Source organism: Camarhynchus parvulus, chromosome 5, assembly GCF_901933205.1.
Source record: "Camarhynchus parvulus chromosome 5, STF_HiC, whole genome shotgun sequence".
In the NCBI taxonomy this organism is placed as follows: domain Eukaryota; kingdom Metazoa; phylum Chordata; class Aves; order Passeriformes; family Thraupidae; genus Camarhynchus; species Camarhynchus parvulus.
In genome coordinates, this window is record NC_044575.1 from 45,120,061 (window position 1) to 45,144,884 (window position 24,824).

Consider the following 24,824-nt stretch of genomic DNA (forward strand, 5'->3'; position numbering starts at 1 on the left):
CATTAGCATCAGGAAATTTTCTTGAGTGGCAGGTGTCACTCATTCTAAAATTTTAATAAAAACAAATGAAAGTACTTCCAAACTGATTTCCAATTCAAATATTTCAAGTAATTTCACTTGGAGAAGCAGGCCTAGATACAGATGTGACATGCTAGAATTCATGCCATCCTTAAATCTTTCTTGCTTTTTGTTGCATTTTATACATGAAGCTACTATGATTTATACTCAGTATTTGCCCCTCAAAAGGAAATTCACCAAAACTTATTAAATAAATATAGGCTCTAAGGTAACTTTTATGTGGAAACAGTTGCATTTGATATTACTTTCTAAGCACTGCTAGAAAGCCATATCAAATATTTTTAAATATCAAATTAATCACAGAAAATAAAGGAGTTTTTTGCACAGAACTTTCATTCATAAACCAACTGTCAGCTTAGAATTGTGAATACAAATATTAGAAGTTAATGTTTGAGCTGTTGTCATAGAGGCTGGTACCTCCACATTTCTGTTGTGATAGCTCCCCTGCCACTGAGATCATATTTCTTACTAATAAATGGGTAAATATATACAAACAAAGTGTTGGGATGTACAGATATTCATCTGTACACACAGGCAAGAGTAAACACTGCAAGCTTCCTCATTAAAATACTTTTTGCAATAGTCAAAAGGTCAAGAAGGATACAGAAGCTTGTACTTTCTCCTACATGAAATTACACAGACAAGTATTTTTATAGCATACGTCTGCAATATTTGTATTTAAGCAGCATAAATCTCTCAGAATCTACTCAAAACATCATCCTAGAGTAGAAAAGGTGCAGAACAGTAGAAAAAGCTCTTAGAAACAAAATATTAAATTATAAGAATCCTTAAAAAGGATTGTCCAATCCAATGAAATGAACAGTTACCTTCAAGCTAGGACTCAACAGAAAATCTCATGAAGAGGAAACCTGGATTGGAAGCCCAGCAATTTTCATCTCACAACACATGTCTCTTAGACAGCTAATTTCTCAGTCATTCTGAAGAGCACTGTGTGTTTACAGACTATTTATTCAATAGTGCATTCAGAGGAGGGGCAAAAAGACATGCAGCAAAACATGAGCTTTCATTTTCACTGAGTTACACTGCTTTAGATTGACTGCCTGCTTCTTCAGGAAAGGCAATCTTTTGGCATTTGTCAGCAGGCTCCAATATCCTGAAATGCTGAAAAAGGTGAAACAAAAAACTTTCTCTGTGCTGCCTTCCTATCTGATCTTTTGTCTCATATGTTTCCCTCAGGGATGCACAAGAAATTTATCTGAATAATTCATAAGTACCTAGGCAGAAACCAGTTTCTATTTCTGAACAAAAAGATTGGGTAAGAAGCTGACTTCAGTTGTTCTGTTCTGCTCTATCTGGAAGAAAACTGGATTAAAAGTAATTTTCCTAACATAGAAGCACACAATATATACATGTATGTATCCATGAAGTATATAAACAAACATATGTTTATACTGGGGAAGGTACCTTTGTACTTAGAGCTATACATTCATTTAGGGGCAAGACTGATTCTCTACCTTTCAAAAACCCAAGAAATGACATAGCACAAAGGTAATCAATAAACAGGCAGAATGCAGAAAACAGCTGTACTCTGCACTGGTGTGGCCTCGAGTGCTGTGTGCAGCTTTGGGCTCCACAGTGTAAGAAGGATATAAAGGGACTGAAGGCATCCAGAGGAGGGCAATGAGCACAGTGAAGGGCCTTGAGGGGAAGCTGTGTGAGGAGGGGCTGAGGTCACTTGGTCTGTTCAGCCTGGGGGACACTGAGGGGAGACCCCACTGCAGTTACAGCTTCCTGTGAGGGGAAGAGGAGGGGCAGACACTGATCTCTCCTGTGGACAGTGACAGGACTGAAGGAATGGTCTGAAGTTGTGTCAGAAGAGGTTTAGGTTGGATATCAGGAAAACCCAGAGGGTGGTTGGGCACTGACCAGGCTCCCCAGGGCAGTGGTCACAGCAGCAGCCTGAGTTCAGGAAGTGTTTGGCCAATGCTCTCAGGCACACGGTGTGACTCTTGGAATGTCCTGTGCAGGGGCAGGAGTTGAACTTGATGATCCTTATAGGACTCTTCCAACTCAAAACATTCTATGATTTTATGAATTGACTTTTATTTCAGAATACCAAAATGACTGGTCTTTCCTGTACAGTATCCAACTCTTCTCTTACCATAAACCACCTCCACTTCCCAATGGCATGAATATTAGGCAGATGCAAACTGCTTCCTCTTCAATAGTTTCTACTAGGCTTGAAACAGTCTTACGGCCTACAAATCCTTTGTATGTCCCAACACACAAAGAATAAATGCCAGGAAAGACTGTTTCCAAAGCATTTTGTAATAAGAATATAGATCTAAAACTCACAAGTTACAGGTTACCTACACCAAGTCAGGACTTCACAGTACAGTGTGACCAGTTGAGATGACATTGCTCATGAACGGGCTCAACACTTACCAGCCTCTGCATGCTTTTCACATGGGTAGGACTAATGGATAAGGCCTCTTCATACCAGCGTTTGGCTTCATCAATGTTTCCTCGAAGTTCAGCCACCTGACCCCTCATGTAGAGAACATAATGTGACATTGGAAAGAGATTAGCTGCTTCCTGGGTACATGCTGTAGCCTCAGCAGGCTTCCCAATTCCTATGTAGACTTCAGCTGTGGAAGGAATGTCAGGACCAATTAATGATTCTTGCTTCATCATACCATGACTAGATGTTGTCACATGTGCTTTATTTGTAAATAGCTTCACTTTAGATAAAGACTATTTTCCTAAAAAAATTTTGCATCTTAAAAAGAAATTATTACCTAAATTATTTTAAATGCATTCTTTCAGGAAAGTTGTTTTTCTAAGTGTATCAGGTTTTGCAACTAAATAGCTGTTGGAAACCCCAGAATACTCTTTCTAGTTTGCTATTTTTATCTTAAGTCTTGGATTTTTTTTCTTCTTGAGGAGAAGTCTCCATGACACGGCAAGAGAGACTCTTGTCCCTAAGAGAACTGAAGAAAGACTATTTTGGAGGTGGTAAACTGACTGATAGTCCCAGGTTTTGCCTCTTTACGTTGTTAGTGAGAAAGAAAAGAGGGTGTGGGAGGAGTAGAAGTGTTCTGAAGGTTTATTCTGATTTTCTTATTATTTTATCTTTTAATTCTGTTAATAAAGTTTTCTTTATACCCTTTAAAGTTTTGAGCCTCCTCCTAATCCTTATCTCACAGCAGGAAATGAGTAAATAATTCTAGTGAGTGCACTGGAATTTGGCCAGCACTAAACCCACTACATTAATTGGTGCGTTGGCTGGGAAAGAAGAAACTCAGATTTGCAAACCAAAACCGCCACAACCCACAACATTAAAAAAAAAAACAAAAAAAACCCCCACCAAACAGAAAATAAATAGTGGAACAAGCTGCCACAGAAGGCTGAGAAATTATCAGCATTATAGATGCTAAGAGTTACTGTAGAGGGTCATCTGTGGCAGTTTATAAATATTTAAAGTCAATGCTGCCACAATGCAGAGCAGGAGACTTTACTACACCCTGTTTGACCTGGCCCTATTCTAATCTGTGTTGCTTTTGAGTAGCCCAAATGAGATCACTATTATTAATCACTGTAATTGCTTTCTTTCCAATCTTCTGGGCTTTTTCTCTAAACCACTAAACCATTTATAACTGGGAGCCATTACCCTGCAATGACTTTCACACCACAAAATTGTAGATGTAAATAGGTAGATTTAAATGCTATAAAAATGCTAAATAAAGCACTGCTTAGTTGAAAACACGAAAGAAAAAAAATGTCACTGAAAAATGCTCTGAAAGCAGAACAAAGCATAACAATTGCTGGCTGATTTCTAAATTACATCTTTCTGATCCAGCTATCAATGAAAACAATTTCATGTTATACATTTTTAACTGTATAAAAATACACTGGATCATAATTTTCTGGTTAAAATTTTATGTAACAGCTACTTGTGATACTGCAGTTAGCTTGAGGCATCATAAGAATACTAAATCCACTCAACATGACTCCACATTTAGACAAACAACCCTGAATCTTTAACATTAATGAAACCAGAAGGAAAAGAATGGAATTCAGGCTCATTATCAGAGTTGGAAGGGACAGGTTGCTCTGTAGGATTACTACTGTTTCTTTCCCTACACATGCAGAGGTATTTCTTTTCTATTTTAAAATCTTGTAGTTACAGGAACTCTAGTAAAAAATCTTACAAACATCTTTTTCCATTTGATGGAATCAGTGACCTGGGATTAGCTCAGTTGGTTGGAGTATGGTGCTGGTAATGCCAAGGTCACAGGTTCCATCCCCTCATGGATCATTCACTTAAGAATTGCACTTAATGATTCTTGTGAGTGCCTTCCAAATCAGAATATTCTGTGAGTCTGCAAGGACCTAGATCTCCAAGTCCTAAGATACTCTAGGTACTTCAGAAACTAAATTCTTCAGGGATAAGGGAGAGAGTACTGTATTTGTTCTACAGAAAACATGACTCTACTGGTAACAGCTACATTCTAAACCACCGCCTTATCTTTCATAAATGATCTTACACACAGAGCAACTCAAGCATGCTTTTTATTCTTGACTTGTTTTAGTGCCCCACACATGGAAAAAATATGATCTGATAAGTGATAACAGATTCTGAATGAAGCAAACAGATTTTGGTAAGTCCTTAGCCTAGCAATAAAGGGGAGGGCATAAAAAACAAGTGTTACTATCACAATACCTGCATGTAGCCATATTTGAGCCAGAGTCATCCAAGGATGCAGGGGACCTTGTTTGGGGGCACTGCTTTGCAGGGAAGAGGCAACCTCGGACAATGCTTGCTCCACTCTGGAAGCTGCTATTGATGTGGCATGGACTGAACCTGTAGAAGTAACAAAAAGAATTTACCAGCACAGAAATAATGAAGGCCATATACATGGCATAAAACATTTAATTGCAACCCTTTTCGTAAGAGGCTGTACCCCAAACTCAATCTTTAATTTACATTTACCATCTTGAAGAATTTTTTAAAATGCCAGATTAATTTTCTTATGAAAGCTTTTGCATTGGTCTGAAAATCTATATAAAAACACACTAAACTTTGGTAACTGACTTTTTTTGGGGTTGTTACTATGAATACTCTCTATTAAACTTGACACCTCTTTTCTGCAATGTGCAATCCAAAAAAGGTTTGTGATGGTATCACACACTGTAGTCTTCAGGTTGCTGCATTCACTTTGATGTTAGTATTAACTACATCTTTCCACAGAGTGCAATTAGAGGATTATTTTACAATAATAACAGAACAAAAAAGAGAACTAAAATACACACAGTGATCACAACATACACTATCACAAGTACACCATTAAACTGCACTGAATGTATAACTTGCCTAATCAAGAAGGCTGAGTTAAAGTACCTTGTGGCAAAAAAGTCCACAAAGTTTTTTTTGCATAGAAAACATTCCCAGAGCATACTAAGGATAATTCCCATAAAATGTATCATTTCCAAGTCAGATTAGAATTTCATTGGCAAATAATAACCTTTTCAAAGTACTGGAATTAAAAAGCTTCTATGACTAGAGAATATCTAATGGCAACTGTACTTTGGATAGTCAATTACTGCCAGCATACTTAGTCATGACTTTTTTTAAAATCAAGACCATGAATGTTTTAAACTACACTCCTTCTTGTCATCTAAGCCTCAGGATATCTCTAGCTGTTTTATAATTACAAATTACAAAATCTCATACTGATTAGGCCTGATTAAAAAATAAAGGCAGTAAAATATTCCATAATGTATCAGATGAGAAATTGTCTATTTCCATCACTATATCCATAATGATCAACTATGGCAGATACTCCAAAAGAAATTATTGAATCTTGTACAAGTTGAACTGCATCCCAAAAGCTTGTCCTCATCATTACAAGTTAAGAAATGAAAAAAACCTTCACTCAATATGGCAGATTTTCTAAGAATTTTAATGAGAAGAGATCTGTCACATGAAACATACATTTTTAAGTATGACGAGATAAACCAACAAACCAGAAAGCACCAGAAATTCCTGGTACACAGATCAGTAGGAAGAGGAAGTTAGTCTGAAAATATGCATCATAGTTCCCTTAATTGAAAGAAACAAAGGAAAAGCAGCACAGGACATAATTAGCATTTCATGTCATTATGAACAAGGAATTACCCTGGATATCTGTAACAGTCTCTGGCAGTAGAGTTTGCTTTCCTTTTTACTGGCTGATGAAACAACTCAAAGTCCAGCCTCCACAGCTGAACATTCACTATAGTTTTTGTTTCCCCTATTTTAAAGCTTAAATTCAGAAGAAACTTAAAAGGGAAGTCTAAGCAAGAAGCACATGGAGTGTGTTATAAGAAAAATACTAGCAAGTGTACCAAAAATAAGCAGCAGTCACGAGTAACCCTGTTCTTGTCTGACAGCCATTTCTGCACAGCACATCAGTGCAGCCTGGCACTTGTTAGCCTTCCAGGGACTAATAGTGAAAGCACCTTCTTCTCTCCAGAACAATTTGTAAAGAAAAGGTGCAATTCACTGCCATAAAGGAGATCATCTAACCTCTTCCTTTGGAAAAGCAAGTATGCAATTTAGTGTTAAAAAGAGCCTGTATTTTTTTATTATTTAAAGCAAGGACTCTGGCTGCTAGCCAGGCCACAAGTAATTTCATGGAGAAAGTGTGCTGTTGGATTTTAAGCTTCCAGTATTTAACATAGAACACACTTAATAATACATTATTAAAACTTTTTAAATACCAATTTACTTATTAAAAAAAAACTATACTGTGATAAGATTCTTACGAGTTTCTGTGCCATCTGTATTAAGATTAAACAGAGCGAATACTGAGTGCTTCCTACCCTGGACCTTATAGAGTGGCATAAAAAGAGGAAAAAAAGTTTAAAAGTATTTCTAAAATTTTTCTTTGAAGTGGTATTATTCAAACTGTTTATATTTTCTCTTCAGGAAAAAGGTATCCCTTAACATATTGCAGCAATTAGTTCTCTGAAGAAAACACACACATATACAAAGCAATGGCCCATCAGGCAACTTTCAGGGACATTGCACTCATGCTAATACTCTAACCCATAAGGCCCTAAATACTTCTTTAGTACTGCACAATTAGCTGTCATCTGACTCTCTTCTGGCTCTTTTTGTTAAAACACATTTAGTAAACTTCTCATTTAATAAACTAAACACCATTTAAAGATCTTGTGCACTAAGAAGCTTTTTCCTACCTTCCTTCAAACTTTACTCAAGTATTTTCATATTAGAACTAACTCATCTGTATCTTGTCCTAACCAAGGATGTCCTAACAGGTTCAGATCTTTATATTCACATGACAATTCTAAAACCTACAGTAATTTCAGCTACAACTGGTAAAGATACAAAGTGGCTTGTGAGAAATTGAGGGTAACAAGTATGTCTTACAATCTCCTTGAGGCTTTATAGATCCTATGTAGCCAGTTTATTTGGAGGTTCCCTGCTGGTTTTGTCACCAGCTCTGCTCCCTTGTCTCCGTCTTATCTGCATTTGGCTTTCTTTGGTCTGAGGTCAGGACCCACAGCCAAACACAAACATATCCTCACTTTCACTTCCAATTCACTATGTTGCAGCTTCCTTCAAATGCTCAGATAGAATTGCAGCAATTTCTCATTTAAAATTTTAATGATCTTTCATGCACAAGAATACCTTTGCTCTTTCTGGGTAACTTCTACACCTGCTGTTAGAGCATGTCATTTGAGATTCAAGAAAAAAATTCCCTCCAAATAACACAAGCAGCAAATATTTATTTTGAAATGGAAATCATGAGGCCTGGAAAATTAACATATCACCAAAATAGATCCTGGATACTCACTTTCATTTGTTTAGCTTTGTTCTGAAGCTTGTTTATACTAAAAATGCCAAGTGTGAAACAGGGACTGTCTTTGCAAGACCTAGAATTCACTAGTTAAATTGATTAACATCTGGAATCACAATCACACTACAAAGTGTGACAGAAGGTCTTAACCATGACAAAATGTTCCTAAACCAAAAAGGTATAACCTCCCATTCAAGTCCTATAATGGCACTTGCCCAGAGTCTAGTTTCTTCTCATCATGCTTACATCCTATCTTCAACAACCATGCTGCAGATTCAATGTTTCAACTCAGTCTGAAATAGAAAACCTAACAAGAGACTTAAACAAAAACAATTTACCCAAGAAGTTGTCATGTCACAGCAACCTGTCTTTTCCAAGTCACACCTACAGTTAAACTTTTGTGAATAACGTATTCAATTTATTATCTTCAGGCTTTTTGTAAATGTTACACGAGAGTCCACATGAACTCACCCATTAAATACCATTTATAAATACCACACACCCTATGGAAATGATGTCATGATTTCTTCAGTTCTTTCCTTGGTCATTTCCACATAAACTCTTCACAATGCAGTGTAATGGACATAAACTAATATGTGGACTCTATCAGGACCTAGATGGCATGACAGCTTTGAGAAAAACAAAATCACTTTGCTATGTACATCAATTTGCCTTCTGAAAATGAGTAATAGAATAGACTGTCATCCTTCATGGAACAGGTTCATATCAACTCACAAAACCACTATGGCAGGATTTCTTTTTATACCATAAAAGAGAATGTTACTCAATAGTTTTACATTCATCCCATTATAAACATTTCAATATTTACATAAAGAAAAAAATGCTTTAACTCCAATGCTCATGCAGGAGAAAAGATGAAAACCCCCGTGACTCAACTTTACATGCACTCAAAGAGCTGGAAGTAAGAACATTAGTGGTGTGACACACAGAGAACTGTAAGAAAAGCAATTACATAATACAAAGAGGCAGCACCTTCTGCAGGACTAATACATCCTTGAAATTATGCATTTGATAAGACAGATTGGCAGATTTAGCCAAAATTCACAATTTTTTTCATCTAAAATTCATTAAGAGTCTGAGATACCTTTCACACTCACAAATCAAAAGCTATCCTATCTTTTACTACAAAGTTGTGCATGGAGATGAGAGTAGTCAAGTAAGGACAGCATCATTCACAAAGCATCCTCTCAGCTCTTTGAAAAAGACTTTCTGTGCTTAGTCACTGTCAAACATGTTGGCTTATGTATCTTCTTACTTTTTTCTCCTTCACCAAATTGATCTCCTGTACTACCCCAAAAAATTTATGCAAAGGTAAAGTAATCAATGAAAAATACAATTGAATGCTATGAACACAGCTTTATTAGGTAATCACTTAGAGAAAAAGAATATTAATTCATATCCTGATTAAAACAGCAGTTATTTATAGATCTATATTCTTCATTCTTTCTTATTTAGTCTGTTTTAATAATTTCATTATTTCAAAATGTACTCTTCATTTATTTTACAAGCAAAACTTGCACCACAAAAGAAAGTAGTAGCTTATTATGAGTCATGTCAGTAGTTGCAGTATTGTGCTCTGGATCAGCGTACTTCTTTAGGAACAGCAGCGCTATAATACAATGTACTGGCAGTTGGCCATTGTGTTACACAAGACCGGCCTAATATATCTTTATTTGCAGTCCTCTAGAAATGAATACTGCCTCTTTAATTATTAAATGCAAGTGTTAGTTGAGTGCATTCAGGTCTCATAAATTACAGCCCTTAGGGTGACTGAATGGGCAAAGAGCATCAGCCTTGCTTTACACACTAACAAGCTTCAACTACTGATGGACAAAACATGTACGGCTTGTGCTAAAGGAAAAGGTGATTTTAGTCCTTCAGAAATTAATAGAACTGCACAGTCAATACTACTTACAAACTGAAAAAAGGGAGTAAACCCCATGAAAGTAAGCATCTGATGGATTGCCTTTGGATAGATCAAACCACAAATTACAATCCAAGGTAAGAAGAAAAAAATGTTACATAGAGATATATAAGGCAGAAATTGTAAGAAAGTCAAAGGATTTCTGATAACCTTCAAACTGTAAATCAGGTTGACAGGATTTCAAAAGATAAAAAAGCTAAATAAGATGCTACAACTCTAAAAGCATGTTCCTGTTCAACAGAAATTGGAAGTCAAGTCAATAACACAAAATGCCCTTGGCTTTTTTCACTAGAAAAAAAATTGAATTGAGCAATATATCGAAGATGAGATTTTCAGCCCCTAAAATTATATTAACATACTATAGGCATCTAGGGAAACTGCTCCTTACTCAGAGAGCTTTAACTTTCATTAATTATTGACACCATACAAAGGACTCCAATATCTTTTTTCTTCTTTTTCATGGTTCTGCTACTTCTCATACAAATGGTAGAAGCTCCTTTCCCTGAGGATACCGGAGCTTGGAAATGGAAAACTTTGGCTTCACATAATGGAATCTGTGCTTTGGCTTCATCATTCTTTCAGTTCACCTTCATTCTTGAGTAGGTTCTTACTAACAGCTTTGCAAAGAACAAGAACAAGTAATTTAATGTTAACTGGGATGTACTGTTTATGGCATAGGTCTGAAGAAGCTCAGCTCAATGACACCCAAACCTGTAATAGCAGCCAATCAGTTATTCAAATGCTTCAAGGAAGTCAGACTCGAACTTCTGTAGGACACAGATTTCCTGGCACTTACAGTTACAGGCTTACATATGAGCTAGAGTTTTCAAAACCCTGGTCTCATGTCAGCTATTTAACAAGTGAATTTTGCTAATACGTAAAGATTTATTTGCTACATTAGGCTTGGAATAAATATATTTGACATAAAACCGGTCTAAAGACTAGGTGTCAAAATTAAGATCAGATTATAGTAAATCCAGTGACAAAAGAAGTGCTATTTATAAAGGTATGAGTGAAGGACAATTTAAGAGAAATTAAAAGGAGTTAAAAGGTAATGGCTGAAAAACTACGTTGATTTTACCCTGCCACCTGAACTACTCTGGCAGCATTAGTGTACACTTTGTATTTAAACACCATGGAGACTGATCTTACAGCTCGTTTAAACTGGCATAATTTCAATTAACAGAAAGGCTCTTGACTTGAAACAGCAGAATGCTGATTTTCACTGCTCTAATGCCTCCTCCAAATCATTCCAATATGGCCTACCTGCATCATGATACACTGATATTTAGGCAATGGTTCTTTTCATGTGAATTTTTAGGGAATGTTTTGGTTATAACTAGTTAAAGGCTTTATGAAATGAAGTTATTAAAAACTGTCCAGATAATAGGAGATTCTGTGGCAGGGACAGTCTTGTTAGGCAAAAGATGCCAGCACTGGAAATAATTTACGTCTGTAAATGCTACAAAGCAGCTTTGACCAATAATCTCTTTCACTGAACACCTATAATTCTCTGTAACATCCATGAGAACATGGATATTTCTGTAGCTTTACATCTTTTGGGATGAATAAAACAGTCTTCTCTGATGAAACTCTTAAAACCCATGCAGTATTTAATAAAAAACAGCTGAAAGGCCAGATTTCCCTGACACTGTTGAAACATAATCTATTCAACCACAGTTTATCAGCTGTGAAGATTATCAGAATAATACAGCACAAACATGCTCATCAGGAATAGAAAGCCAATTTACAGTGAGTAGGTGAACAGGGCTCAGGAACTTGGTCACAGTATGGAGAGGCTGCATGGGGCCAGACAAAGGTGTCTGGTTTAGGATGAGGATGAGGAAGATGAGAAGATACAAACAGTTGGAGAGGAGACTCTGTTCTTGAGAGAGAAGATGAGGAAGTATCAGAGGCTAAAAAGCGAAACAAAGAGAATGGTAAGGGGGTGTGGAGGGGGACTGGAAAGAAAAAAGATCCAACAGGGTTTAACGGACTCATGGATGCCAAAACTGCAAAGCATTTGTTTCACTTCTCGGTAAGATCAAAATGGCTCCTACATAAAATAAACATCACTTCTGAAAGTAACAACAAAAATACCCCTTTACTTATATGTGCTCTTCTTTCATACTAAATTAGATTTAAAGAGCAATAAAGTATTTTTGTCCTTATGTTCCAAGGCATGAATTAAAAAATATATATTTATGGAGAAAAAAGGCCAAAATCTAAAACTCACATAATATTGTTTCTTCCTATGATAAACTAGGTGGGCTGCAACCAAACTGAACAAAGGTTTTAAAAAGATTGATTGATTGATACCTTAAGCAAATAGTCAATCAGTCTGTAGAGATTTGTATTTTTTTGTTTGTCTTTGAATATGAAATGTGTCTGTGTCCCTGTGAGATTGATTGATTCATCAAAGCTCTTTTTTTCCCCCCCTCTACATTTATTTCCTTCATTGATATATACAAATATAACTGCATGCCACTCATGGCAAGCCAACTGAAACAGACAAGCTTAAAGTAAATTTGACATAGTTATTGATCAGGACATTAGAATCAACAGTCTAGCCTTGTAAGAAACCCACAATACAATCTTTTGATACGTTACAGGCTACACAAATTTAAACTTGAATCACTTTATCATTATAGGATGGGTAAGAGCTCCATATAAAGCAAGTTTTCAATCCTTTTTTTTTAAAGGTTAGCTTCTGCTTAATTGATAAATTTAAAAATATGAAGGATTTACACCCATTGCACTTGGAATTTTTTTGAAGGATTTTACATAAACTTCAAACTTGAATTTTAGCTCTCATTTCTTGATACTTAGATGACTGAATTCAGACTAGACAGGCAAAGGAGATCATCATCATCATCATCATCATCATCGATGGCAAGCAAAGTTATGAAGAGGAAAATTTCCAAAAGTTTACATGTATCCAGACATACAAATGTGTTCACAAAGTAGCATTACACGAGGAGGGGATCAAACATTTCCATCCGGAGAGGATTTTCAGCCAGAACATTTTTGCATTTTAACATTTGTTTACTAATTTGCCAAATTCCTTCTGCATTTCTAAATGCTGTGGATCCACAGATTTTGCAGATGAGCCCTTTCAGCCCTACAAAGGTTTAACATCTTGACCATCTATTGTTTCTATCATCTATCTGTTGTGAATAATATTTTATTGACAGTCTGCTTAAGCTTTCTCAAACACTAGGGCAAGCTTGACTGTTTTTATTCTTGTAGTACCATAATTTTTCAATTCCTGCAAAATGTTTATATAATATTCTGATGAAGAATTCTGGACAAATACTGGATGTGGAGCTTTTTTATATATGCAATTACATAGATTCAGTAGATAACAAAGTTCTAGTCCTTGCCAGAAATTGAGTACTGGTATTGCAACAAGGTTTCTCTGCTAAAATTAACAATAACAATTAAAATCCCACCAACAACCAAAATAAACTCCAACTTCCCTTTAAAAAAAACCAAAAAAACATAAGGGACATCTACCTACTGATCCTCCACAATTACCTTTTAGAAGATAAATAATAACAAATGGATCCCATATTTTAAATTTTCCATCTTGTTCTCCTTGACAATAGAGTTAAGTTCTAACAATACATCTGAGATTCAGAAAAAAATTCAATTTGGACCTGCTAGAAAAATCAGAATGTAAGCAGAGATCCTATTTGGATCAGGATATTGGCTGCAGGATTTCAATATGGAGCAAACTTCTTGAAAAGCTCACTGTTTTGAATGAGGGTTCATCTTTACTTAAAAGCATTGAGGACTATGCAATCTTTAAAGTGCACCCATTCACTGTGCTCTCAAGTATGGCAGGCATACCCTGAAGGTATAAATCAAGGGCTGTATGTCCTCACTGGAAAAGAAACAAACAAAAACCACCACTAACCACAAAAAACCTTTCACAACACCCATCCCCAATGCACTTTTTTGAAGGCATAAAACTTTATCTATAGTTATGTCTATCTATATATATGTAGGAAATCCATATAACATAGTTATGCTCTTAAAAATGAAACAATCAGCTAGACTAGAATATAGAATGATCACCATAGCATGATAGAATGTTATCTTACCCCTTTTAATTATACAAATACAAGAAGACAGAAGATTCCATGTTAATTACTCCATATCATATTGCTGGTCTGGAAATCAAGAGACCTGATCTTTGCAATCAAAACTGCTTGCACTGTGCAAGCACAGAACACTACTTTACATTCAAAATTGAACATTCAATCAAATTTTAATTTTCAAAAGTTAAATAACTAAATTGGATTTTTCTCTACTGCACTATTGTGATATTAGACATATAGTACACATTTCAATGTGTCTCGATTTATGGGTACTCAAATTCATAGGCTGGCATATTTTCCCATAAGCTGTTAGTGGCAAACAGTGATTGAGCAGAAATACCTCCCTGAAAGGTCCCATGAAAAACATTCTTGTTGTTTTAAAACTCAGGAAAAAAAAATTCAATATTTAGAACACAAGTAAGATATGGCAAAAGTTTTGAAATTAGCAGCATCAGGATAATTCCTTCTGCAATCTCTGCAGAATGCATGGCTCACGTACTTTTTGATTGCATCATTTCTAAGGAATATTCGTTTGCACTGGGATAACTGAATATATTAATACAGGCAAATTATATATTGTCAGTATTTACAGACATGTAACAATTTTAGCTTTTATGTAGCATACCTGTGCACCACCATTTTTTATATGTATGTAAAAATACCACAGTATGTTTGATTTACAACAAATTTATTTTGCTTATAATGTCAAAGTATGTCCACAGTAAGCCTAGCCACCCATGTAATTATATTTTAACATCTATGTGAGATTTTAATTAATTAAAAACAATGTCTTTTATTCTTTTGACATTCAAAGTTCTCTGATTCTTTTTAAATTTATCTTTTAAACAAAAATATGCAAATACTGAATGAACGAAAAAGCACAGGACTTTGGCAAGCAGGCTAGTTCAGCATACTAATTATTAGCCCTTGCATAAGGAAATACTACTAAATTCAGCAAGATCCATACCTTAGATATTTTAATTTACAGAGAACATGGTCAGCAAGTAGTTCGTAAGTTAAAAAGAAGAAAAAGAAATCTTATATCACACAATGTCTATTTTCACTTACATGACAATAATGAAAATATAATTTCATTCTGTAAAATCAAAAAAATAACTAATGCAAAATCTAGCTACAGCCAGATCACTTAACCTATTTTATTACTCATATGCATTTCTTACCTGTTTCAGGATCACTGAAATCCGGCAATGTAATTGTATTGAGCTGTCGTCTGTCAGCAATAGCTCTGTCTAACAAGCTGCTCCCACGTCCAGAATCACTGTAATGAAGTACAGAAATTGTAAGCTATTAAAATACAAAATTATATACTGATATACAAGTTTCATGCTGCCCTACTCCCACAAAGGTTCTTGCTATAAAAGTTACTGCTATGACCAAATTTAGTACCAAGCACCACTAACCACTCACAGAGCGTTAAGCCAGTTGCATTAAAACAGAATTAAGCTGAGCAAAATTAAATCCTTATTTACTTCAGCAGTTCTGTTTTCATAATTAATACAACCAAAAAGGGAATAGTGGCTTTTAGTTTAATTCATAACTAACACCTCTACAGAAAGAATCTATTGTACCTTGAATATGATATGGGGTACAGGTTTCACAGAAAGCTGAGAGGGCAGGTATAAGTTTGAAAATCCACACTTTCTCTGGAATGAATAGAAAGGCTAAAGCCAGGACATCCAATTTTAGGTAAAGATGTTATAAAGGGCTGGTTTAGTTTTGTGGTTTCAGTTTTTCTAAATATATGCACATATTCATATTAACTGTCTAATGTTCAACTTGACTCTAACAGCATAGCAGAAACATTTAAACACTTCTAACATCTCAGGAGCATAAGCAGCAGCTGTGATTTTTACTGACTGCACCTGTGGGCAAACACACTTAACTTCTACTTTAGCAGTAAATCAGTATCTGCCCCTCAGACTTCTTGTAGATATGCCTCCTGGAAAACTAACTGCTCCTCCAACTATTAAAAATTCAGCACAAGAACTGGGACTGAAGAACTACATGTTTTTTCTCCTTCAGATGAGGCAAGCATTGAGACACATTGTCAGCAAAGTCTAAGGAAGCACATACGGGCATTCCTTCTTTAACATTCTATGGTTAATACAGTAATTTCATTTTTAGGATTGTTAAGTCTAGTACTATTCATTATCAATAAATATTTTCTTTAAAACCTCATTAAAAAAACAAACTACCCCACAAACTTAAAAGTAATTAAGCTTTAAAGCAGTTGAACTGTTAGCCCAACTTAGCAGAGTGCAATCTTTTTTGTCTGATTCTCCTGAAGAGAAAGAACTGTACAAAATTCCTTTAAATTTTTACAAGTTTAAAGTAAAGCTTGAGAAACTTTAATCTAAACTGCAAGCCTGGAATTCAGCACATCTCTCCATTTGCCTTGATTTTACAACTGCCTCCTTCTGAATTTGGATTGAAGTAATGGCAAGAATCCCCCAACAGTTCATAATAGTTGCAAAAGTCAGTGAAACAACATTCCCTATTTTTAGAGCTGTTATTAAAACGGTAGAATTAAAATTTTGCATTAGCATGACATTATTGCATTATTTCCTTACAAAATGACATCACTGTAGAAATCCACAAGAAACAGAGGGGAACTTTCTGGGCCGTGCACTATAGGCTATAGTTGTTACATCACTTGGTGTAAATTTTCTGTGGTAATCACTTCCTCAATCCACATGCAACCACACGCCAAATGTTGCTGACAAGTAGAGCCAGACCTACTGTCAATATCTTCCAAGCACAGCACTGGCACTGTGGTTTGTTCCTTTTTCAAATGCAAACCATGAAGTGGAAAGGAATTCAACTATTTTCTAATGCATTTTAAGCAGTAGACTAATGGCAGACACTTAAATCTTCCAAGGCTTGCACAACAAAATAATTTTAAAATTAATATTAACCATCTAATGAGAAAAAAGTTTGTATTTCAATTAAAGACAAAAGTTCTATATTGACTGAACAAAGGTAATTCACAGTATTGCATTTGGCCCTTTTTAAGGTATGTCTAGGTATTTGTGATTAATTTTTATTATTAAAATATTATTGAGGACACTAAACCCATGTTCCCACTAAATCTGATTCACTGCAGAAGAAATATTTAATATAAACCACAGCTTATCAAAAAAGTAAATTCTTATCTTATTAGGAAAATGATACACCAAATTAGTCTTCAGTCTAAATCATAATAGAAAAAGATATTTCAAGTAAGCATAAAAGATATTTAAATCTTTGAAGAACAATGTTATAAAAACGTTTAAAATTATTAAAAGACCTTTTATTACTGGCTCAAATAACTTTTTTAAAAAGGCTTCCATTATTCCCAGCAGGAGACACAATTTTTAAATGATGCTTTGCAACAAAATTAAGTCTGTGTTAAAACTACAAAGTCTGAAAAATTAAAGTTTTCACAACAATCCCACATCATCATTCTTCAGTACAAGAGGAGGGCAGCTGGGTGAACAGAACTTCCCAGTCACGTTTCAGGTCTCAGTGATAACTGTTACCCCATGGTAAGAGGTGGATGGATCTGGATCACTGTGATACAGTATGTGGGTACTCAGTCCTTCCATTTCCCACAGGCCAGTCAAAGGAAGACTCCAAATCTGTATCCTCATTCACTGCTTGATGTAACTCTAAATGTGTGATTTGGGAAACCTGGCTCCTTCTATCATGACACTTATCCACAGTTCCTGTTCATTCCATTCTAAATTTGATTTTAATGCACTACCATAACTTCAAGAAAAGACTTAGATGTCAAGATAAAAAAAATCAGTATGAAAAAAAAAATCACATGAAAAGTAATCCTCACTAATTTTTCCACTTAGATGTTCTTGCAGGAGAATGGTGCCAAGGAGAGTTATCAAGCACTGCTGTTTGAAGGTGACACAGCCAAGAGTAAGTTTTCACAGTCCCTGCTGATGTCTGAAGGAGGCATTACTTAAAGTGTGTTTAACATGGCACAGTAGCTCTTAGCACAAGAACAACAAGGCAGTAATCACAAGTTATGATTAGAGCCCTGATATGATAACAGCAGAGATGGAAGGTGAAAAGTTGTGTTGGAGTACATGCAAAGCCAGTCTGAAATTAGGCTTGAACAGAAACTGTAGCTATTCTGCAAAGTGCAGTGTTTTGATACTAAACTCTTAACCCTGCCTGCCCACACACACAACCAGCTAACTAAAATAAAGCACCACCCACTAGGTTAGAAGAGAAATTTTCTCCCTGGCCCCTACTCCTCATTCAGTCACTTTGAATTTAAAAGATTCAGCTCAAGCCTGTCTGGTTGTTGACATATTTGCTTTCTGTAACCTGAGTGATGCTCCCTGCTCCACAATGCAGTGTCGGGTCTCAGTATGCTGTGATTGACTCAGGTGCCCTCCCAGGTTTTTCCTGCCACACCCTCCAAACTTTGCTGCTCTGAATGCTCACTAGCTCCTTCCCTAAGCAGAGAAGCAGTTTGCCCTCTTCTGCCATTAGGTCAACTCTCTCAATCTTTAAGAGATGCATGTGTTTACATGCCTGCACTCAATGTACAGCAAAAACTGAATGCCCATCATACTGCTACACAGGTATCTGATGCCACCTGGTACATAGCTCTTCTGCTGTAGCATGTCTTCTCCAGAGGCTGTCAACCCTTCAAACAACCAGAGAGCAGGAAATTCTGCTTGTCTCCTTCACCAGGTATTTGATAAACATATTGAATAATACCAGCATGGATTTCTGCTAGGTAGCCTTCTCATTTGTTTCTCAGCTTATCTAAATATATACGGCAAAGGTCTTTCACAAAAGCATTTTGGAAACTCTAACAGTACTATAACAACTTATGTTTATACACTTATTAATGCCTATGAAGAACGTAAATAGGTTCATAAGCAAGACCTCCCTTGAAAAAAACAGCCATGCTGACTATGCAAGCACATGATTTCTATCCATGTGACCACTGATGCTTCCATTAGTTCTACTTAATGTCTTGTCTTCTTACATATTATTCAGTGAAAACCCTTGAACTAAATTCCTACTACAGCAATCTCTCCACTAGCCAATATAAAAGACTAAAACCCTGATCAGGAAACAAAACAAGACCATACCAGTACACTTAGAATTAGGTAACTCATTCGAGTTACCCAATCTGTGTAAACAGCCTTTATCATTGCAGAATTTAGTAGCTTTGGCATTTACCTCATAGAACCCTGGGTAGCTCCACATGACCATTAACTGGCATCTTTGAACATCACTCTCTAGATTTCCAGAGGACTCATTTGTTTATATGAAATACCAAAACAAGTAAATGCAAGACTTCTGACCTAATATTGCCCTGAAAAGCTACTAAGCAAGGTAGTGAGCAGCCCAGCACCGTACAGCATCTTACCTTGGGTTAGTTAGATTGTAGCAGGATTTCCAAATCTGGAGCATGTGTTTACAGGTAAGGAGAGCTTCATCTGGGCCTCTGCATAGGGACTCCAATTTGACTTTTGTAAACAGCAATCTAGTGAAAAGGAAAAAGAAGTTAAAAGAGATTCCAATTCAAGAAAAACATTTTTAAAGACAGCATCACACCAAACTGGAGAAAACTAAACTTCAAATACAGTAATAATTAAAGCTTAACGAACATAAATATCTAATGCCATCAAAGTAACAGTGCTTTTTACAAGATGCCTTTTTTGACTGGACAGAAGCAATAGATGACAGGATTTTCATTTTAATTAAAAAAAAAAGCTATAAAACAGTGTAGCTTATTGAAATTAACAGTACCACAGGAATCCACAGGATGTATCAAGTTGTAGGCTCTCCACCAAGATTAACCTAGATAGCTTTCCTAGTTATTTAAAGAGTATAAATACAATGTGACAATAAAGGAGCTAGTCCATTGGTAGGCACAGTTATAGGAGTGACAGCACCTAGGAACAGATAATACTAGAAAAATGCTAATTTAAAGGCAATTTTTAGCAAAATCACAGATGAAAGAGCCCATAGCATATATAGGAGGAGAGCATGCATATAAAACTGTTAGCCTACTTTCTGTTTTAAAACCCAGGTGTACTTTGGCATTTTATTCCACTGCAACCTTAATCATACTAAGTGAAAAATTTATATGATTGCTCATATGGTTTGCGTGGGAAGACTGAGAAGGGTGTAGAGGGGGGATGTGTGAAAGCTCAGAAGTTTCTTATCCCAAATACAAACTTGGAGGCTGCTAATAGTAACTGAAAAGTGCAGAGAGTTTTCTCAAGAATAAGAAATTACATCAAGTTATAGTAGTTAAATCTTCAGCATTGCACTGAGCATCCTTGGCAGAGATTACCCAGCATGTAAATCCAAAAATGAATCACACAACCTTAAGTGTGCAATGTGTGCATTGTGGGACTGAGGAAGAAACCAAAGGCACTTTGCAGTGTTAGTCAAGAAAATGAGCACCTGCCAGGTACAGAATGTAATACAAAGTCCCACTTGATATCTTGTAAGAATGTAGAGCAGTGTAATCACCCTGTAATGTAGAGCAGTCATACTAGCTTAGCTTTCTTCCTATCAGTAAATTGGATTTGAGTATAAAGGGAATATATGGATAACTTAAAGTTGTATTTCATTTGGCAGAGATGTCCTCTCTAGATACTCATTTAACAGTGACTATATCACTGAAAAAAAAGCATGTCCAGGTCTGTCCATCATTTTACTCACAAGAGAAGGAAATATGATAAATAACATCCTCCTTCCTTCACACTCCCCTCATCTACTCTACCCTTAACACATGCACATGCAAGCCTCACCCAAAGAGGAGCAAGACCTAGGCATCAAAACCTGCAACCAAAATCACAGGAATTTGTCTCATACAATCCCCTTCCTGCTTCTCTGTAAGATAGTACATTTGACATTTTGAGGAGCCTAGAGAAGCTCAATTTCTTAAAATTGTGATCATAAAGCATTTTACAAAAGTTATGGAACATAATCAATTCAGAAGCACTGAATTTGCAAGTAATTCTAGAGTCAATAATCATAATATATACCTTATTATGTACAGTTTACAGATAGACTGAATTTCCATTAACAGTATTCAAGTATTTAAGAATTTTAGGGATTTTGTAGCAGAGGGAAGGCACAGGGTCAGCAAAATGCTAAGATTCAACAAGCAAAATTTAAAAGGAAAAATGAAGCAAAGAATAGAAACTGAGGGGATTTGGTTATTAAGAAATTACTTAAAAGCACATGTACAACATAACAGGAATCAGTGCAACAAAAATGTTGGAACATGGGCTACTAGTGTATGATTCAGCTTCAAGACAGCAGAAGACAAATATACTCGTAAGAATGAAAGCAACACCTCAGTTTGGTGCTTTTGGATGCACATGTTGCAACATCATTCCTGTTTCTTGTGCATTATGGCAGTCAACAGGACAGGGTGTTCACATATTTTCCAAAATACAAACAACAAACAAACAAACAAATATTTGCAATTCTAATAAAGAAAGGCTAGGACATTGTATCTAATAAATAAAGTACACTGGTGTAGGATTATCCACACTATAGAAAAAATAATCTTGTGAGTAGAAAAGGTTGCATTTATAAAGCCACACAAAGCAGCTTCCCTGGATCCAATTAATATTTGGACTATAAATTTTAAAAGAACTAAGACACCTCAGAAAACTGAAACATGATGTTAACAATAAAATGAAAACCTGCCAACTATGCATACCTGACAAATGGGGGAAGGGAAGAGGAAGGAGGCAACAGAAAGGAGGAACACCATATGACAAAGAGATCTCCCATATTACCTCTATTTTATCAAGTTCCCTTGAAACATGGCTGGAGGTATAAGCAGCTCAGGGATAAGTATTACCAAGAAAGTTTTAGAAACCAAGAGGTAGGTTATCTGAAAAAAGATTTTCTGAAAGGTCAACTTCAAGCATCTGTGAAAACAGCTCTTCTGGAATACAGCCTGCATTACAGACACAGAGAATTTTAAACCTTACAAGAAGTTTTGATACACTACTAAAATTATGAAGAATAGATAAAAACTATCAAGTGACAGGATGATAAAAATTAAGCTGTAGATTTTATGAGCATCATTATCTGTTTGTGCCTGTTTGACACAAAAAAAATCAGAAATTTAAATTACTGGCACGTGCTGGAATAACACTCCATTAAGAATAGAAGTACTGAAGAAAAAACAATATTCAAGAAAGAAATTAAGAATAGAACAATGTGTGTCAGAGATGTAGAATAAATACAACAGATAAGAACAGAAATCTGTTTGGGTCAAATCCTTTGGGGAAGGGAAGTAGGTAAAACAGGTTCTTTCAAAGACAGACTAATAGACCATTTGTTCCAGCAACAGTGTTTTCTATGGATGCAGATCTTTAACATAGCTAAAAATAAAGTGAATTGTATCATTTTAGGAGACTAATTACCCAGACATAAAATGAAGAACAAATCAAACTCTTAAGTGGAAAGACTTAGTTATTCTTGGAGCTAATAGCTGATAAATTTATGAAATAGCTACTGAAGCAGCAAATGACTCCATTACTTGCAGCCTGTTCTCACTAACTAATGAGGATATTATAAAACAGCTGCTCATAACCTAATCCATACATTACTGGATTTTTATTTAAACAAAGAATGAAAAATTCCAAACAGGTTTATAATTAGGTCTTTGAATGTCAGTGACACATAACTTGATAGCGACAGTTAGCAAAGACATCCGAGATGCAGCAGAAGCCTGGTGTTTAACACAAGGATGCTCAGACATTTAAGGATCTGTGTCTCAAGTTGAATGGGTAAAACTCCATGTGTGACAAGCCAATCATTCAGAAGATGTGCAAGTAAGACATCAGAAGTGTGCAGAGATCCTATCAAGAATAGCAGGGGACAAAAGAGCAACACAAAAAGCTGCATCTTATGTACATTGGTAAAAAGGAAAGCTAAACTACACTTGAACACTAAAATTATACACTAAAATTGTAGTCTTTTAAGGCTTTTTTGTATCAAAGTAGGAAAAAGGAGAAAATGTATTTACTAAATGGGGATGAATATTAAGAATATTCAGGAATGAACCCCCAACCTTCACCATAATCTTTACCTATGTTGTCTGAGATATGAAAACTATGACAAATGAGGAACAGGAACACTTTAAGAATGACTAAAGGCAGTAAAAAAATAATCCATTTCTCAGAATTATGGAAACAATGATGCATAGGATTGTCCTTTTTAAAGTAAAACTTCAAAGAAAACATCATTTCTGGAATGAGTGGGGAACAGCATCTATATTGCCAATGATTTTGTCAGGAGGGAAGGAGCATCAAACAACCTGTGTAACCATTATTCCAGACCAGAGCTGCCTATCAGCTGGGCTCATCAAGGTAAGACAGCTGTGAAGAGTCCAGATGCAATTCAGGGACTACTCATTGGAACAGAAGAAGAAAGACACAGGGGCATTGTACAATATCCCAGTGAGACCACACCTGGAATGTTGTATGTAATTCTCATTGCAACAGCTAAAAAACCCACACACTTGAGGAATTTCAAATTGGAGCAGCTGCACAGAAAGGCTGTAAGGGTGATCCATTTCCTGGAAACTACAGAGTACAAAAGATACTTCATTTAGTCAGTCTAGCAGAAAAAAAAAAGCTGAGAAGAAGTACAAATTCTTTCTATAAATACAGATGAGACAAGCAGCAGGAAGGGAAAAGAACAATTTACCTAGAGGAAATTGTTTCCACAAAAACAAGTATATCTAAAGGCCATTCAGACTACTAAAACACTAAGGGTGGGAATCAGGTCTCCTAATTTATAATTAGTTTGTAGAAAGGACTGCTTCCTCACAGTTTGTTTTGTTTTCACCACAGAAGAGGTGGTGCAAATAACCGAACTTCTTAAAATACAACTGGTAAGTTCATGAAAAGTATTACAGATAGGACCACTATAATAATGGGGCCTCGTGCCATCTAAGGTTCTTGCTACTGCTGTATTGCCTAATCAGTGCAAACTAATCTATTAATCCATGATCTGAAGCTTTCTTTACCATCCAACCATTGTAATTTGTAGCAAAGAACTTATGAATCTCCAAAATAGAATTGTTGTCCTAATTCTCATCCAGCCCATTTCACTTTTTGAAAATGCTGCAACCACCCCAATTTCCTTCCATAGCAACTCTTACAATGTTAGGAGATCAACAGAAGTTGATTGGTCCAATACTGGCTTAAGCTATTGAAGGTATTTCTAATCTGTTGAATGAAACAAAAATCTGAAGTATGGAAGACTGAGCCCTGCTATGTGACAGGTAACACTACTAATGCTGAAAACTCTTGGTTATATCAGTGAACAGATACTGCTCACCTCAAGCATCATTTTAAAACCTGCTGCTTTGCTTTAGGGATCAAGTCAGCCATTTCCACAAGTTGCTGTGCACTGTAAGAGCACAATGGCTTGGATCAGCCATAGTTGGATATCTGTATTTAATTCACTACTGCATGGATGAGACCTGCCTTACATTCTGTGATCCTTTCTTCAAATCAAGCAACATGACACACTGTGATGCTTCCCCCAGACCTGCCTGCTACAGCCCTGTCACTCAGTGCAGTAGTAATCAGGAATCTCCCTAAAGTCCCTCAGACTAAGCAACACCCTACAGGAAACTTATAGTTCCACTAGACTTCTTTTGAAGAGTCCATTTCCCCATATCCTGATCAAAACTGATCAGAATGCTCTATTTTCAGTTAGTGTTGGAAGCAAATTTCATTATTATTCTCTTATTATACAAACGATTTACATCATTCAGAGCTTGAAGAAAATAAGAAAGAGTTGTATATAACTCTTCAAAGTATATGCATTGAAAATTATAGTGTA

The 24,824-nt window shown here is 36.0% G+C and overlaps 1 protein-coding gene across 3 annotated transcripts in view; it reads right to left on the reverse strand.

Moving 5' to 3' along the window:
- Positions 1 to 24,824, reverse strand: part of TTC7B (tetratricopeptide repeat domain 7B) — a 118,143-nt gene that overhangs the window by 24,654 nt on the left and 68,665 nt on the right. For 2 of the 3 annotated variants that reach the window (XM_030950556.1, XM_030950557.1), the window contains 4 exons: positions 19,357 to 19,473; positions 15,134 to 15,231; positions 4,763 to 4,903; positions 2,485 to 2,687 (listed from right to left, as the gene is read on the reverse strand). In XM_030950556.1, coding sequence (XP_030806416.1) covers positions 2,485 to 2,687; positions 4,763 to 4,903; positions 15,134 to 15,231; positions 19,357 to 19,473 — 559 coding nt within the window. Of the gene's footprint in view, positions 1 to 2,484; positions 2,688 to 4,762; positions 4,904 to 9,840; positions 9,892 to 11,600; positions 11,766 to 15,133; positions 15,232 to 19,356; positions 19,474 to 24,824 lie in introns of all 3 variants that reach the window. The other variant, XM_030950558.1, reaches the window with a different exon arrangement.